At 46.8% G+C, this 16,632-nt stretch overlaps 1 protein-coding gene across 2 annotated transcripts; it reads right to left on the reverse strand.

Moving 5' to 3' along the window:
• Positions 1-1,132: 1,132 nt before the first annotated feature.
• PPP1CC (protein phosphatase 1 catalytic subunit gamma) lies at positions 1,133-16,108 on the reverse strand. 2 transcript variants are annotated; one of them, XM_080940579.1, is made up of 8 exons: positions 15,880-16,108; positions 7,056-7,187; positions 6,332-6,562; positions 4,381-4,485; positions 3,425-3,648; positions 3,096-3,230; positions 2,296-2,356; positions 1,133-1,427 (listed from the first exon to the last, which is right to left on the reverse strand). In XM_080940579.1, exons 1-8 carry the CDS (start codon positions 15,932-15,934, stop codon positions 1,357-1,359), a joined length of 1,014 nt encoding a protein of 337 aa, XP_080796705.1. In that variant the 5' UTR covers positions 15,935-16,108; the 3' UTR covers positions 1,133-1,356. The 2 variants fall into 2 exon arrangements, with proteins under 2 accessions (XP_080796705.1, XP_080796706.1); XM_080940580.1 differs by lacking the exon at positions 4,381-4,485.
• Positions 16,109-16,632: the final 524 nt, after the last annotated feature.

Genomic DNA, 16,632 nt, shown 5'->3' on the forward strand with positions numbered 1-16,632 from the left:
GAGGAGCAGGGGTCTAACTGCCATTCTCCAGCCCTGTGCTCCTCATACCCAGTATCAGATGCCATGTGGGCTTCAGTTGCCTGGGCTGGCCCCAACTGGGACATAGGGACTCTGCTTCCTTCTGTCTGAACCCAGTCCTTCCTGGATTAGCAGTTGCCCCAGGCCCTCCCAGCTTCACCTATCATATAGGTGTGCAGTTAGTGGAGTAGGGGTGCTATATATGTATGGTATTCTCATGTTTACTGAGAAAGTGAACAGAACGGCAGACTGTCTCAAACCAATTTCTACAGGTTTTGACATTCAATGTTAATACCTAGAGGCACTGTGACCTCCCTTTGTGCCTTTTTATGTGGGCATCAGGAAGACCTGCTACAAACAAACTCAGAGGAGCTCAGGTAGGTGTAACTCAGCAGGGATGCCTGTATATTCACAACTGACTTACCAGGACTGTGACTCTGCCATACACCAGCTGGAGAGCCAGAACCTTCGAGAAATGGCCCCTCCCTAGGTTCCAGGTTACATGCAGATAGAGGTGTGCATGCAGACAGAGGAAGACTTTCTTTGTTAAACAGTTTGTTAAAAAGACTGAGTGTATAATCTTGTATCAACTTCCAAGTAATTTTCTCTGCTCAGGATCCCATGACAGGAAGCCAAACACCACTTGTGGGCTGATGCCCTTCAATTGCCTCTGACCTAATCAATGGCTCAGATTTCTCTTCCTCCCTGAAGAGGTTTACAGAACATTGGGTTCAAGCTGAAGCAAGCAAGCTGGGGAGTGCCTAGGCAGTCAGGCCAGACCCCATCTTGGTCCTCTACTACCACACCCAGGGTCTGAGGCCAGAGGTGCTCCTCACGCAGGGCCTAACTACAACAGCGCACCTTCCTGGCTTGCATACTTAGATCTCCCTAGAAGGGCTATGAATGGCAAGTGGCTTCCTCTCAACTCATTACCAGCTTTAACAGACCAAGGCAGAAAGAAACCAAGGCTATAGGCAGGGTTCCAGGGAAGGCAACCAGCCCCCTTCTTTCAGGCTTCACAGCCAAGAGCCAGGCCCCTTCCACACTGACTGAATATGGAGAGACAGAAATGCTCAGCAGGGCTGATGCTGACAAACAGACAGATAGACACAAACAGGTTAACAAGCTCGCATTTAATAAGTCTGAAATCATTCTCAGCACATGGCATTGTACACGGGCATCTGTGGAAACAGATTCATTTTAACAGGTCGTAGTTTAAAAAAGTCATAGATACTGTGAGTTCTGTATAAACCGGTGGACGGCAAGTTAGTTCCTTTTGATTTATAAGCCTCAATGTCACCGCAGAATAAAGAATGTAGCCAAAGAAAGCATTATCGGTCACTCGTATAGGACAGTGTTGTTTCTATAATTTGAAGCTTTCTGAATGGACGGGTTCAGGCCTGATCCAACTGTAAAAAGATTACTCAGTGAATAGACTATATGGGAACTGTACAAAGTGTCATTAACTTCCATCATTAAGAGCTTACCCAGCACTAAATCACTATTGCTAGTTAAAATAACCTGCTTCTGAGTCCCCACGGAGGCAGCCTGTGCACGCAGCCTCGATGCCCTGGCCACCTCATGTCCAGGGCGTGCCAATACAGTCCAACAGAAACTTTGGCTTTAGGAAGGAATCACAGACATTGAAAAGAATGGCTTTAATCATCAGTAAGTGTGCAGTGGGAGGGAGTGTGCTTCAGACAGCCTGGGCAGTGTGGGTGGCAGGTCACTCCTGCTGCCACAGCTGCAGACACTAGTTTGTACATGATGAGACAGTGAGAGAAAGCAGGCCCTTCCAAACAAACTTGAAAAAATGTTCACAGTGGTTTGTATCAACAGAATGCATTTATGACAATTACATGTACAGACTCACGCACCCTAGGGCTCTCTTTATATCCTAAAGAAAACAAGCATTTACATTATTCATGATTTATACTAAGTTTTTTTTTTTTTTTAAAAAAAAAAGGTCAACTGTGCACTCTCCCCTCGGTCAGAATAAACTGCCAGGGTGTACAGCTTAACACCATCACCAGAGCTGTCCACAAAGGGAACAGGTAAAACACAAAAAAACACTTTCTTGAGAATGAAGTGCTTCACTTGCTGCTATAACCAGCAAGTGCCAGCAGTAATCAAAATGGAGAAGGGCCCAACAGGTCTACCTGGGCAAGCTGACCAGCACATCACAGTTTAAAAAGGAAGGTTATGTACGCTATGTTACAAGTCCCAACTAGGCAGTGTCAAGTGACATCTATTTCTTTGCTTGCTTTGTGATCATACCCCGTGGCGGTGTGACAGGTCTCGTGGCGTTGGGCTTCTTTTTCTCTGCAGGCTTTAAAATCTGTGAAGATGAAAGAACCAAGAACCTTAGGAGCTACACCAGGATCTCAGCCTTGTTCAGAACTTTCAGTTCTGCCTAATGCTGTCCCCCAAATGCTGAGAACCCCTCGATAACATAGCAGACCCAACTGGTACCTGAACATGTTACTGGAGACATACCATGACATATAGCCAGAACATGTGACTTGGCAAGTTTCTGCCTGTACAACATGACAAACTCAAGTCTACAACTTCCTACAGCCTTGAAGCTGAGTGAAGCTTGCAGTCTCTAGGGAGCAGAGGCCTGCCTCCGGACTTCAACGGCTACACTACCATTTACATCTTCATGATGGCTGGCAATGGATCAAGCCCATTATAGGGAGGAAATGTGAGAACCAGAGGCTAACACTGGAGATGGTATCATGACACAAGCCAGATTATCTTGGGAGGCAGAGGCAAGTAGATCTCTCTTCCATTCAAGGCCAGCCTGGTCTACAGATTAGTTCCAGGAGAGCCAGGGCCTCCCCAACTCCCTCCTCTCACCAAAAGCGCTGACTATAAGCAACGCTGTAACACATAGTTTGTTTTTACCACTTAAAAGGATTTTTCAACTATACCTAAAGTCAATACTGGGGAAAGGTTCTGTGTTATTTTTTTCCTTTCTGTAGAAAGAGCCCATATATACTCCCATGGGACAAACATGTTTCAGGAAACAGCAGCAAGAACTGTTCCTCAGGTCAGCAAAGCTGCTGCCATCTCACCTGGAAGGAGCACATGAGGGTCTCGTCCACACTCATCATGGCGCCCGCATTGTCAAACTCGCCACAGTAGTTGGGTGCAGAAAACAGAGTGACTAACTGCCTCTTTGCAAAAAACTCATACCCATCTTCAACCACCTGTGGAGAGACAGTGTCAGGGTGAGCAGCTGGGAGTTTGAGTTGCTCCATTCTCCTTCCCCACTGAGCTTGGCCTCCTGCCGCTCTCGCCAGAGGCACACTGTGTGGCAAGCCATACCTACCCACCAAAATCAACAAGGAGAATCTGCTCACACACATGCTCTAAGTGTACATGTAAAATTCAAAATCAATACCTGATGGGCTCTACATATAAGATCCAAATCATGCTTATGGAGAAATTTTGCAACCACTTCTGCACCAAATGTGAAGGACACTCCTCTGTCATTTTCACCCCAGCCTAAGACATCTTTATCGGGGTCAGACCACAAAAGATCACAAAGAAGACCTTGATCTGGTACATCAGTCGGTCTCATAATTCGCCGAATCTGCTCCATAGATTGAAGATCTGGTGATAAACCTATTCAACGAGAAAAGAAAACCCTGAAGCACATATAACACTGGCAGGATCATGCTGCTGGCCTCTTCTGGCTGTAGAGGCTGCTGTTGCTGCCACACAGCAATGAAACCCATAGGTTCACTACTTGGTTTTGGAGAAACAATGTACAAAATGTATTGTACTGGGCAGAGAGATGGTCATCTGCAACACCCAGCCACCAAATCTACACTTCTCCCAATAGAAGGCAGCAAGGTGAACCAGTTGCAATGGCTGGGCTCAGCTGTGAGGCAGCTCCTTTTGAGCCTGTTGTCCAGGGACCACCAAATGTTGCTGAACAGCCACAACAATCTCTTTCCTCTGTGTACCCAACCCGTGAGAACGCAGAGAGCACACCATAATACATTTTATGGGTTTTGGATAGCTGTTTAATTTCCACTATCACCCCAAACCTCCACACCTTTGTAATTTCCTTATTACCTCACACAGCACAGCCACAGAGCAAAGCTTTTGGAAGGAGCCCCGGTCAGAAGGGTTCAGGCCAACACATGGCTAAGCAGATGCATTAGGGCTCGTTTTGCACTTAAAATCACATTCTATCCCCAACCTAGAACCCTTGCTTCCTTCACACTTGACCCACATGACCTGGCTGCGTCACTGTGAACAAGCCTTGGTGCAACAGTGGCCTGGCCAAGGCCATCGAGCCCAGCTGACTTCAGCAGAGGTGGAAGCTGCATGGGTGAGGGAGCCACATACCTCCATGACAGCAGAATATCTTCTCGTCCACGATGGCTGCTATCGGTAAGCAGTTAAAACAGTCTGTGAACGTTTTCCACAGCTTAATGTTGTATCTTCTCTTACCTGTGAGAATGCAGACTGTCACCCCACAGCTCTTCACACCTTTCAAGTAACTCAAACATGCTGGCAATCACAGGCCCTACAGCTTCAGGGGGCTGGGGCACAGGACTCATCTAGAAGCAACCAAAATATGTTCCCACAGAGTTCTAGACAGAGGCACACCTCAGCTTGCCACAATTAGTGGGCAGTGTCTAATCTTGACCTTGAGGAAACTTACGACTTCTGAAGGCCACCACCACCAAAGCCTCAGATGCTGTCACCTTTTTTCCTTGAGGGGCATGAGCTCTGAAGCTTGCTGCAACCAGACAAAAGCCCCACCCTAAATTCACAAGGCCCAGACTCTGGGGATGCAGAGAGCTCAATCTGGGTACTACATGCAGTGCTCAGCCCTAACATAACAGTCTGCACTCAGTACACTCTCTTGAGCACCAGGGCGTCAGAGTGTATCCCCTTTAAAACCACTGTATGAAAATTATGGTTTGATTCACAACTCATTCATAAGCCTTAGCAACTACCCAATTCTCTAAATTTGCCAAGGACTGTGAAATGCTGGTGAGCCTCTAGGCCATCCCACACTCAAGTACCACTATGTTGTTTGTCCTTACATTAAGACTGTCTTCTTTGTACCAGAGGACACAGGGACATCTAAAGGCCTAGACTACTTCTTTGAGAGTTCAGCTTGGCCTAGCGACAGCCTTAAGCCATGTCTTTCAAGCTGGACAGACCATGAACCACAACTATCACCCAACATTCAGATTCTTCCCAGCAGAAGATTGCATTTCAGTCCTGGGCAGGCAACAGAGTCTCTAGATAATTCTGGGAACTTAAATGAACACAGCCAACACCTCCAATTACCAACAGCTAATGGTAATAACATCAATGCAGAAACTGAGGCCAGATGGCCTTAACTCCATTCCAAAATCCATCTGGTCCTATCTTACTCTCTGTTGAACCCAGTGTCTGGAGAGTCACTCATGCCTTTACTGAGGGCTGGATTAGCCTCAGTGTCTGAGGTGAGAAGACTCCATGCTGACTACCCAAGCTCCCTGCAGCAGTCTAGGACACATGGGCAGCTCCAACTACAAGCTGCAGCATGTGTGCCATGCTAGTAAGCGCTAAGCTAATGGCTAATGGACTCCCTTAAGCACTTGCCACTCCAATCCAAACCCTTTCCTGGTAGAAACAGCCCAGGACAGTGCAGCCAGTCTCAAAACTACTGACATTTTGTTTATGTGAAACAACACAAGCCCTCCATCAAACCAGTTTTTTCTAGCCACACCAATTCTTCCTAAGGCTTTGAAAGCATTTTTGTCAATGATGAGATAAAGGGCAGTTTCACTAGGCAAGGAGGAGACAGCCTTCTCTACACTCTGGCTTCATTCCTGCACCCACAAAACCAAGGACAGATACACTCAAAATCAAAATGTAGCATTTCTTTCTCCATTATGCATATTCCAGAAAAGTAAATGCCCTTTCCTAAATACAGCTGTACTACAAGAAAACCACAACATATATTTAAAAAACAAACCATTTCACTCCGAAATCCCACACACATACAAGGCTGACAGAGCAGACCTGTGACTGTGGCCATGGCTCTGGATTCACGGAGCCAATCTAAAAGAGCTGTGAAAAGCAAGGCAAATGGAACAGGCTTTCGGAACTGCACAAAGAGAACTGCACATTGTGCCTGTGCACAATGAAGACTCTTCCCATCCAACCCCATCAGCACAGGCAGCACTTCCTAGAACCAGGTTAGGGCAGGTGAGCCAAAGCAGCTCCAACTCTCACACACATGCCGTGCCACCCACTGCCTTCCAGTCCCTCTTTCTTAGAGGTACAAAGTACTTACACTCATCATAAAATCCGTAGATTCTATTGATGCTGGCACACTCATGGTTTCCTCTGAGAAGAAAAAAGTTCTCCGGATACTTGATTTTGTAGGCCAGCAAGAGGCAGATTGTCTCTAGTGACTGTTTGCCTCTGTCCACATAGTCCCCGAGAAACAGATAGTTGCTTTCCGGAGGGAAGCCACCATATTCAAATAGACGGAGCAAATCATAATACTGCCCGTGGATGTCACCTGGAGATGAGAACATCAGTGTCACCTTCTGCACAGCTGAGCACACAGTCAAAACCTTGACAAGATGTCTGTCAAACATTCATTGCATAGGACAATGGCCTCCAACATGTTCATAGCCAACACTAATTTCTCACGTGGTAAACACATTTAGTTCAAATGACCACGTTAAATGTGCAGGTCCAGAGCTCCCCCCAGAAACAGCTAACTTACTTTGTGGTAAAATCTATCTTGTCTCACCTACCTCCTGCCAAGTACTGTGGTTCCCTCACTGAGAGGTCGGCTCAGCTGCCATCTCATTTTAAACACGTATGGTTTCTCCTGAATCAGAGATGCAATGCATACCCACCAAGTCTGTGCAACTTTAAAGGATGGCCCATGACTGCTCCTACAAGCAGAGTGAGCCAAACTAGACCAGGCCTTCCCTCTACCCCAATGCCCATAATCCTTCCAAGAACAAAGGTCATCAGTGTGCCCTCAGCTGTACCACACTCACCACATATCTTGAGTGGTGCTTCAAGTTCTAAAAGGATAGGCTGACTGAGGAAGATCTCCCGAGACTTCAGGCAGAGTCCTCGGATTTCGTTCTCCTGGAGTTGGACATTCTTGCCTGGCTTGGACCCTCTTACTGTGGAGAGAAATAGCAGTCAGGACACAGCCTCATAGAAATGTTAATTCAGGACAGCAGTAGCAAAGAGCAGCCACACCAACAGCAAGCAGCTAATCACTGCCTGAAGCTTCTGACCTTGGCTGGTGCCTGCACTCAAATGCACATAAATAACAAAAATTCATCTTAAAAAAATGTTAACTTGAGAAGAGGGGAGTGGTATGATATAACAACAAAAAGCTGCTAGATAGAGCTGGCTGATGGACTGAGATCAGTATTCTGGCTGGCCTGTGTGATCTCAACTACTATCTGAAAATGTGAGAAGTTGTATACTTCAAGCTAAGTTAGGCTCCTTTACAGCAGTTTCAAGGTTGCCCTGACCCTGCCAGTATTTGGATGTGTCAGAGTCCCCTGGACATACTCCTACTCTGTACCAAGTCAGTACCTTCTGAACTCAAGTTTACAGTGGGAAAGGCCAGTCGTGCCACCAAGTCTGTCCTCGGAAATGTTCAGGACATGTCTCCATCAATGATTTTTCAGGACCAAGTGCAACTCCATGGTCTCTAACACATGTAGGCTGCATGTTGTCTGCATTTCACTTCATTTCAAGATGCTAATGAAAGCTCACTGGTTAAGAGCACTGACTACTGCAGAGAACCAGGCTTACTCCAACAGGAACGTGTCCTACAACCCTAGTTTTCTGGGGAATCCAACACTCCTGCTGGCCTTCATGACACGACACAAGCACACACTGCGCTAACATACATGCAAGCAAAACCACCACACACACGTGAAGCAGTCAGAGATCACAACGACTCTATTCCTGGTCCACCATCACCTCTATTTTTTTTAATTAAACCAAAATGGGGGAATGTTGGGATTCTGTAAACCCCACCCCTCAGCTACCTAGCAACAGCCAGGTATGCTCCGCCCCAGTGACCTGACACCATAAAAGGGGCTGCTTGACCTCTCCTCTCTCTCTTGCAGCCTTGTGCTCCCAGCTCCTCTTCCTCTTCCCTCCCCCACCCCACACGCTCATGGCCGGTCTTTACTACCCTCTTAACTCTCCCATGACTTGAATAAACTCTATTCTGTACTATAAAACAAACAAACCCACCACACACAATTTTGAGAAGCTAGGCAGATGGCCCAGTTGTTGAAACGCTTGCCTTGCAAGCATTAGAACTTAGGTTTGAATCCCAGAACTCAAAGATGGGGTGGGGAGCCAGCTTGATGGCACACATCTAGAATCCTAGGTCTGAAGAGGGATGTCTACTGAAACAGATCTGGGAAGCCAACCAGTCAGCCTAATCTGCCTGTTGAGTCAGTGAAAAATCCTAGCTAAAAGGGAAGGAGAAAAAAAAAGAAGTCCAATCACACTTGAAGAATGAATGATATATAGAGCTTGTCCTCTGGCATCCACAACAACACCAGCACCTTATTCATATTTTGGTGTGCAGTGTGAACTTACACATGTCAGCAACTGTAAAGATAAATAAAGGCCTCCCAGTAGCCCAGCACCAGTCATGGGAACTCCTGAGCCCAGAGTCAGTCGTGAGCTCCGTTCACCAAATCGGTAAGATCTGGCCACAGCCCACTCTCCTCAGGAAGCAAGGGTGACAGCAGTAAAGACATCTGTGTGGGTTCCGGTGACAAGAGATCAGGTACTCATTATGCAGACTGAAGAACAACCCAACTGCCAAGGATCTGAACTCTCCAGTTCTGAAGTGGCAGCTTCAGGAAACGGCTGCCACAGGCCCTGCTTGCTGCATGTCTGGCTGGCACGGGGGGGCCTGATCACTCCCAGCATGCTAGAATCTGAGTCTGCTTTTTGTACAAAAGACTAATGAAGCAGGCACTTGAGATCAACAGAGCCAGGCTAAGCAGCCCATTTAAGACTGCATCTATCCACCATAAAACAGTCAACAAATTTGCTTTTAGAAGAATCCTAAACCTGACTGATCTCACTAGCTTAAATTCTGCTTAAACTGACACTTGGTATACTCTTTCCTCTACTTCATTCCTTGACTACACGAGAGAATTTTCAGGGAGCCTGTCTCTCCCTCCCCAAGTACTGGGGTAACAGACACCTTAGAAAATAGATTCTGAGCCTGGCAATAATGGCACATGCCTTTAATCCCTACACTTGGGAGTTCCAGGATGGCCTGTTCTACAGGGAGAGTTCCAAGACAGCCAGAGCTATGGAGAGAAACTCTGACTCAAATAAACCAACCCAAAAAGTAGCTTCTGGTGGAATCAAACACTGTCCTTGTTTCTGCAGCGATGTTTACAGACTAAGCCATCTTCCCCTGTCCTCCTCTTAAATTTTATGGGGGTTGGGGTTGAGGATGAGTAGGTCAGAGGACAAATTTGTAGAGCTGGTGGTTCCTTTTCCACCTGTTTGCCGGTTCCAGGCTTATGAAGTACTTTACCCACTGAGTCCTCTCAACAGTCCCTGCTGGGGCTATGTAGCCCAGGCTAAGCAGGCATGACCAATTCTGAGAGATGGAGATAGCCCAGCAGTAAGTCTTTGAGGGAAGGCAGGAACAACAGCTAAGGCTTTCCTTTACTACTGGAGCCACAGACAAGAAAGCAGCACTCGGAGGAGACAGTAGGATCCCTGCCTCACTGGCCAGAAACCTGGGCAGGCTGCCCAGCAAGAAACTTATTTTTGGTTAGAAGGGAACTCCTGGAAGCTTCTGGTTTCAACAGAAATTTTCTTCAGGGGAACGCTACACTTGTGCATGAGTAGCCCATTCTTGTGTCTTTGATGAGAATGTCCATATCTGGCTTCTTCTGGTACAGCCCACGGGCTTGCTTTGTTTCATACATACAGGGTTCTACTGAAAAAAGCCAGTGTTACTAATATTCTTTGGTTCTGAATGCATCCACTGCCATTTTTAAACAGTTTAAGTTCAATTTTATTTATTTATTTATAGATTTTTTTTGAGACAAGGTCTTCATGTAGCCCTAAACAGTCTTCAACTCAAAGATTTCTGCCTGCCTCTTCAATAATAGGACTAAAGGTATATGTCACGACAATCAGCTGTTTTTGACACACTGGATCTCACTATGTAGCCCAGACTAAACCTGAAACTTATGATCCTCCTGCAGCCCTCTGCTCTAGCTAAATACCCTGTATCTGTAGCATTCACAGACACAGCATATTCCACAGCTGTCAACAAATGTTCACCCTTCAGGACTGCCTATATGTTCCTTCAACTGAGGTTGTCCTCTTCATCAAGGATACAATATACTTTCTGAACTGCTCATAACATCTGGTTGCCAACCAACCCCAACTGTGACTCAAGTTGGTCTACTCCTTAGGACCCCTGACTCATGAGGTTTGTATCCACCTTTCCTGCTGACTTATGAGACAGAAGTAGGTGGATTTTGAGGCTGGCCTGGTCTATGGAGAGAGTTCCAGGACAGTCGGAGATAAACAGAAAACCATGTCTCAAAAACCAGTGGTGGGGGTGAGGGTGGGGTATGGAGCTGGAGGGTATCAAAACATGCACACAACCACACGCTTTGTCAGTGACCACTGGGTATGCCTTAAAGCTGCCCTCTCATTGTCAAAAAGATGACTCTTTCCCACAGCTAACACCAAGGACCTACTGTCTGCTTAACCTTATCCTATGGCTCTTGTTATTGCTATGTCAGCCTGATGTTCCCAGTCTAGAAGGGACATTCAGGCATGCTGGTAGCTAATAGCAAAGGCTGTCTGTAGAAAATGCACTTACCTGGAACATCAGTACATCAGAGAAGTTTCACCAAAAACCCCACTGACAACAAAACTCAAACCCTGAGATTAATCAGGCTGCTGCTGATGGCAGTTTGCAGCCCTAGCGCCTCTCTAGACAGCAGTAACTTTTCACAGCCTAGTAACAAGCAAGACAGCATTACAGAAGGAAGCCAAGATTACATACTGAGGGATAGAAAAGCCTGCAGTTAGTAGAACCCTTAGGGCACATCAGGCACCAAGCCCTGGGGTTCCACCCCACCATAAAACTGGGCTTGGTACCAAGAGGATCAGGAGTTCAAGGTCCTTCTCAACTACACAATCATCTCAATTAAAAAATAATCAAATAAAAAAGGACAGGACAAAGCCCTAGTGGATTACAATGGGATTTGAAACCAAGAGCTGCACAGGAATCAGCAGCCCTTGCTGTCTGAAGATAACCTTACTTAAGCCACCAGTCAAGCATACCCAGTGTCTAGCCCCAGGCAGGCAGGTCTGAGTCCAAGACCAGCCTGATCTACATAAGGAGATAAAAATATCTCCTTTTTAAAAATAAAAACAAATTAAAAAACTTACCTTGGTGAATCACTACCTTCACAGTATTTTAAAAACATGTAGAAAAAGATCTCAAACCAAACAAACTTAGTACTTGCCTCACTGTACACTTTCTCGAAAACAACCAGGTTATTTTTCTACAAAACATGCAAGCTAAAGAAACCTTTCAAGAGCCCTTTTCCTCTCAACAGCAACATGGCTCCACCTCACTGTTTCACAGCACCCCTACCACCTGCTGTTATGCGTACTTTAAGGATTCCATCAATTTCTTCTACATGGCAACCAGGATGTGGCTAAAAAAGCTCCAGCTAAAAAATACACCAAAAGAGGCATCATATTTTCTATGAACACAAAACCAATCTGAACACACTGTATTTTGCCAAAGTCAGACTCTAGACTGTTACCTCTGCAATCTATTACTTAGTGGGGAGGCAGAAGGAGTTCAAGGTCATTTTCAGCTATGTAGAAAGTTGGGGGGCACCATGAGAATCTGTCTTGAAAGAAAATCTTCCCACAGCTGAACAGTGCCATGCACACTGGACCCTATAAGTACCTATTTTCTCTAAGTCCTAAAAATACCCATACCCTTCAAAAACAAGTAACCCTGACACAAGAGATGGGAAACATCAGAAGGCAGTACCTTGCCTTCACATTCCTGACACAACTGTGATCTCAAGACTGAAGACAAAAATTCCTTCCAGATTTATACAGCTCAAGGAAATGGGCTCTGCCTTACTTCAATGGGTCTGTGGGGTCTCCTCAGCTGTGAGGGAGTTTTCACCTAACCTTTCTCCCTCATATTTTAGGCTGTGAGGTGTGCCACAAGACCCAGCATAAATCAAAGCAGTGAAATACATACACTTTTCCCTCAAGACATTAAAGACTAACTAACCACCACTAACCCAATCACTATGGGTATTATTACACAAGCCACACCTTCCTTTGAGAGGTGGTTGGCTGTGTGTCCCACCTGCCTAAGACTGTCCTGCAGCCTGGCCTTATACAAGCAATGGGGCAGTGAAGGCTCTGGAAGTCATACTAGCTCTGTAGATCAGCCTGGCCTTAAACTCAAGACATCACCCCGCCACCTCTGCCTCCAAAATCCTGTGATTAAAGGCTTGTGCCACTGATGCCCCGCCCAAATTAGAATGTTTTAAGACTCAAACACCTACAGATCTAGGAAAGCATGCCTGCAAGGTGAAGTGTGGGAACTTATACCCATCCTTGCAGAAGGAGGGCAGGATGTCCCTGTTAATGACCATCTTGCTGTGTCCTCTGCTCAGTTTAGGGATCTGCTTCAAGACCATCAAACCCATTACCCTCACTTAAATCTTTCATTTAGGTCCTGGACAGGGACTGGCTTTCTAGAAACTCTAGAGCAGAACACTGAAAAGCCACACGTACAAGCTACAATGTAGCTACCTGTAGCTAACAACTTGCTAAAGAATAACAGATATTCAGTGTGACTGACCACACAGGGTGACTGGCTCAATGAAACACTACTGCATTTAGAGTGCTGCACAGAACCCATAGTGCTTATCAATCAAACCCAATTTCCCATCTGTTTAGACAGTCTCTGTAGTCTGTGCCTCTAAGGAACTCATTATGTAGAAGCTAGCCTTGACCTCCTGACCCCACCTAAATGCCAGGGACACTACAGGTCTAAACCACATCACACCTTACCTTGGGTGGTCTGCCATCTGTAAGCCAGACTGGCCTTTAACTCAGATCAAGCTGTCTAATTCTCAGTGCTGAGATTAAAGGTGTGTCACCATGCCTAGCTTAAAAGGTATTTAATATCATGTATGTGTGGGTTAGCCATGTATGTGCCATCAGAAGCCAGGTGTCTGACAACCCTGGTACTGGAGTAACAAGCACTGAAGTCCCTGGATGAATAATGTAAACTCTTGACCAAACCACTAAGCTATCTCTCCAGACATTGGTTTTTGTTTTGTTTTTTTTTGAGAGGGTCTTATTACATACAGTTGACTGGTGTGGAATCTGGTATATAGATCAGGCTAGCCTCCTCACTCTTCTGGGATTAAAGGTGTGTGCTCAGCTCAGTGTCACCTTTATTATTAAAAGACACCTTAGTTAGCTCATTCAGCCTTCAAGCTTGAAAGATTTTATGGAAGGGTTCCACAGATGAGAATATCTTACTATCCAGTAGTCTGCCCTAGAACTGGGTTTTTATGCCTCACATTCCAATGTTGGGGTAGCAAGGTACTCTGTCTAAAAACATATCAATTATCAACATGGAGAAACACCTCCTCATTAAGTGACAAATCTTATCACAGCCTATCAGAATTAAACCCTTAGTTCTTTTTATGCCATTTTATATTATCTCTGTGTGTTCACTGCCACATTTGCTGAAGCAGTTGTGGAGGGAGGGGAGAGGACAACCCTCAAGGGTCTGGTTCTCTTCTGAATCCCATGTGGGCCCTGATGATAAACCAGGCCTTCAGGCTGAATTAAGGAGAGCTAAAACCCGCTTTATATAGAGATAAAGATTTGAAGGCATTACAAAGAATGCAACCCCAGTGTCCTCTGAATTAGTATACACAAGCAAATCCTTGTGGCTTCTGTCAAGCACTTCTGTAAGTAAGAACAAATACATACACTACATGGCAAATTATTCTCATTATCTAAATGGTGGCTTACTCTGTTAAGTTCAACAATAAACCACCCAGACATGATGACACAGCTCTGAATGCCAGCACTCACAAGGCAGAAGCAGGCAGATCTCTGAAATCCTGCCAGCCTTTGCTACATGGCAATACCCAGTCTTAAAAACTGAAAAGTATCCAAGAAACTCTGAGAAGCCAGGTATGCCAAGAGCTTTTAACCCCAGCACTCTGGATAGCTGAGACAGAAACCAGCCTGGGCTACACAATGAAACTAATTAAAAAAGGGGGAGTGGGGGACTGAAGTGATGGCTCAGCAGCTAAGAGTACTTGCTGTTCTTGGAGATAGATAATCTGGGTTCCATTTCTAGCACCCACACATGGTAGCTCACGACTATCTAACTCCAGTATCAAGGACCCAGTGCCCTTTCTGGACATTCATAAGCTTAAAACATGCATGTGACCCCTCACACACATGCAGACAAAATACTTACACACAGAAAATTAAAATTCTTTTTAAAGAGGGAGCAAGGGAAGCTGGTGAGATGGTTTAGTCAGTAGAAAATCTACCTTGCAAGCCTGACCCGCATCTGATCACCAGGAGAGAACCCACTATACCAAACTGTCCTCTAACCTCCTGAGTACTGTGGTTTGTATTCATCCACACACATTCCACAGGAACAAATAAATCAGGCTTAGTAGCCTATACAATTCTAGTACTTTGGAGGAGGCAGAAAAATCAGCAGTTCAAGGCCAGTTCTGACTCCTGAGGTCCTGTATCTAGAAGGCATGGTGATATAAATGCCTTTGAGTTGAGAGGAAGAAGGATCTTGAGAGTTTGAGGCTAGCCTGGTCTACACAGAGGTCCAAGATAACCAGGACTAGAGAGACCATGTTCTCAATAAAACCAAAGCCAAGAAACCCTACAAAACAAAATAAAGCATTAAAGAGGGAAAATGTCCAATTTTTAAAATGACACTTTTTAACTTTTCTTTCAGTGAAAACATCTACCACCAGAATTAAGCAGCTGTCCACCACTCCAACGGTATTTTAGGCAGAAGCAGTTAAAGCAAGCTAGTGTAAGAATGGATGCCCTTTTCCTTTGCTTTAGCAGATATGTTGTGGGGTTTGTGAGGAGCCAGATGCAGACCTATGTAAAATTTGAATTATCAAAAAAAAGTAGGACTCCACTGTTGGACAAAAGGAAAGCTGTGTTTTTAACCTTTACTCAACCACTGGACATCCCGTGTTCCCACAGGGGATGTCAGGTGGCAGGTTCTATCTAGGTCCGGGCTACGCAAGGTTTTAAACCTGGTTGTTAATTGTATCCTTGGTCCAACGAGGTCTTTGAAGTTTCTCTTGCGAAACACACTTCCAGGATAACAGCACCTACCTGGCAGGTGCTCGCTGAACGCTGCAGCGTCCCCCTGTCCTCAGGACAACAATCTGATGAGCAGAGAGCCACAGTCACCCGGGCTGGGTTCGTGTGCAGATGCACGTTCAAGGGGAAAGAGCGCTGGAAGAAGGATAGCTTTGGGGTGGGGGGGAGAAATGCAGGAGACCGGCTCTCATCGCACTGGGACGTCGCCCTGCCAAGTCACACTGATGGGTCCTTGGACTCCAGATAATGAGAACGTGAAAGCAAGGGCAGGGGGGTGATAAAAAGGCAGGGTCCCCAGACCGGGAGGCGCTGTGTGCGCGCCCCAGATCCAAGCGGCTTCCCTAAAATATCGGCCTCCACTGGGCCTGGTCCCCACCGGTCCAGCCCGCCGCCCGCTCGCGCGCCGCTCACCTTCCAGCAGCCGTTGGATGATACTGTCGATGTTGAGTTTATCGATATCCGCCATCGCCGTCCCGCCGCCGACCCTCCCGCAGCGGCGCCGCCGCCGGCTCGCGCCCTGGTCTCACTCGTCCTCCTTCACGCCACGAGCCCCACGAGCGGTGGTGGCGGCGGCGGTGGCAGCAGCAGCCGCGGCGGGTCCCCCCCCCAGCCGCCCCGCTCCCGGCTTCCTCCTCCTCTCGCCACTGGAACCACGAGAAGAACAAAATGGCCGCCGACTCCACAAACCAGCCTCGGGCGGCGCACGGATGCGCGCGCGGGAGTGCAGCGGTCGGGCCGGGACTTCTTTACAGGCCCATAGGGCGCGCGGGAGGGGGCGGGGCCGTCTGCAGAGAATGGGCGGGGTTTGGCTCCAAGGGGCGGGGCTTGGGCAGAGACGGTTGAGCGACACCGTAACCGCGCGCGGGATCCTTCCGCCAAACGGGCGGGGGAAATAGACCCCCCGTGGCGGGAGAGTGAAGTTGCAAAGTTGGCGCGCGCGAGTTGGAGATGGGAGTTGTCGGGCGCCTATGCGCTGCCAGGGTCACCATCTCCTCCTGGCTCTGAAGCTTAGGGACAGAAGTTGGCCCGGTGGGAACCCATCAGGGAGTCACCCCTTGGTAACCAATCTGGGGTGGGGTTGCGGTGGAGTAAGTATCATAAAGAGAAGGAGGTTGGAGCGCTGGGGATTTAAATATTCTGGATCATTGGTGAACAAGAAGAGCT

Source organism: Micromys minutus (assembly GCF_963924665.1).
Source record: "Micromys minutus genome assembly, chromosome: 29".
Taxonomy (NCBI): Eukaryota; Metazoa; Chordata; class Mammalia; order Rodentia; family Muridae; genus Micromys; species Micromys minutus.

Excerpts from the sequence above, each read along its gene's own strand:
- PPP1CC (XM_080940579.1), bottom strand. The coding sequence starts at position 15,934 with ATGGCGGATATCGATAAACTCAACATCGACAGTATCATCCAACGGCTG. Across the intron at positions 4,486-6,331 it reads CTACGGATTTTATGATGAGT|GTAAGAGAAGATACAACATT; the intron begins GTAAGTACTTTG and ends GCATTCTCACAG. Across the intron at positions 3,649-4,380 it reads GATATTCTGCTGTCATGGAG|GTTTATCACCAGATCTTCAA; the intron begins GTATGTGGCTCC and ends CTCGTTGAATAG.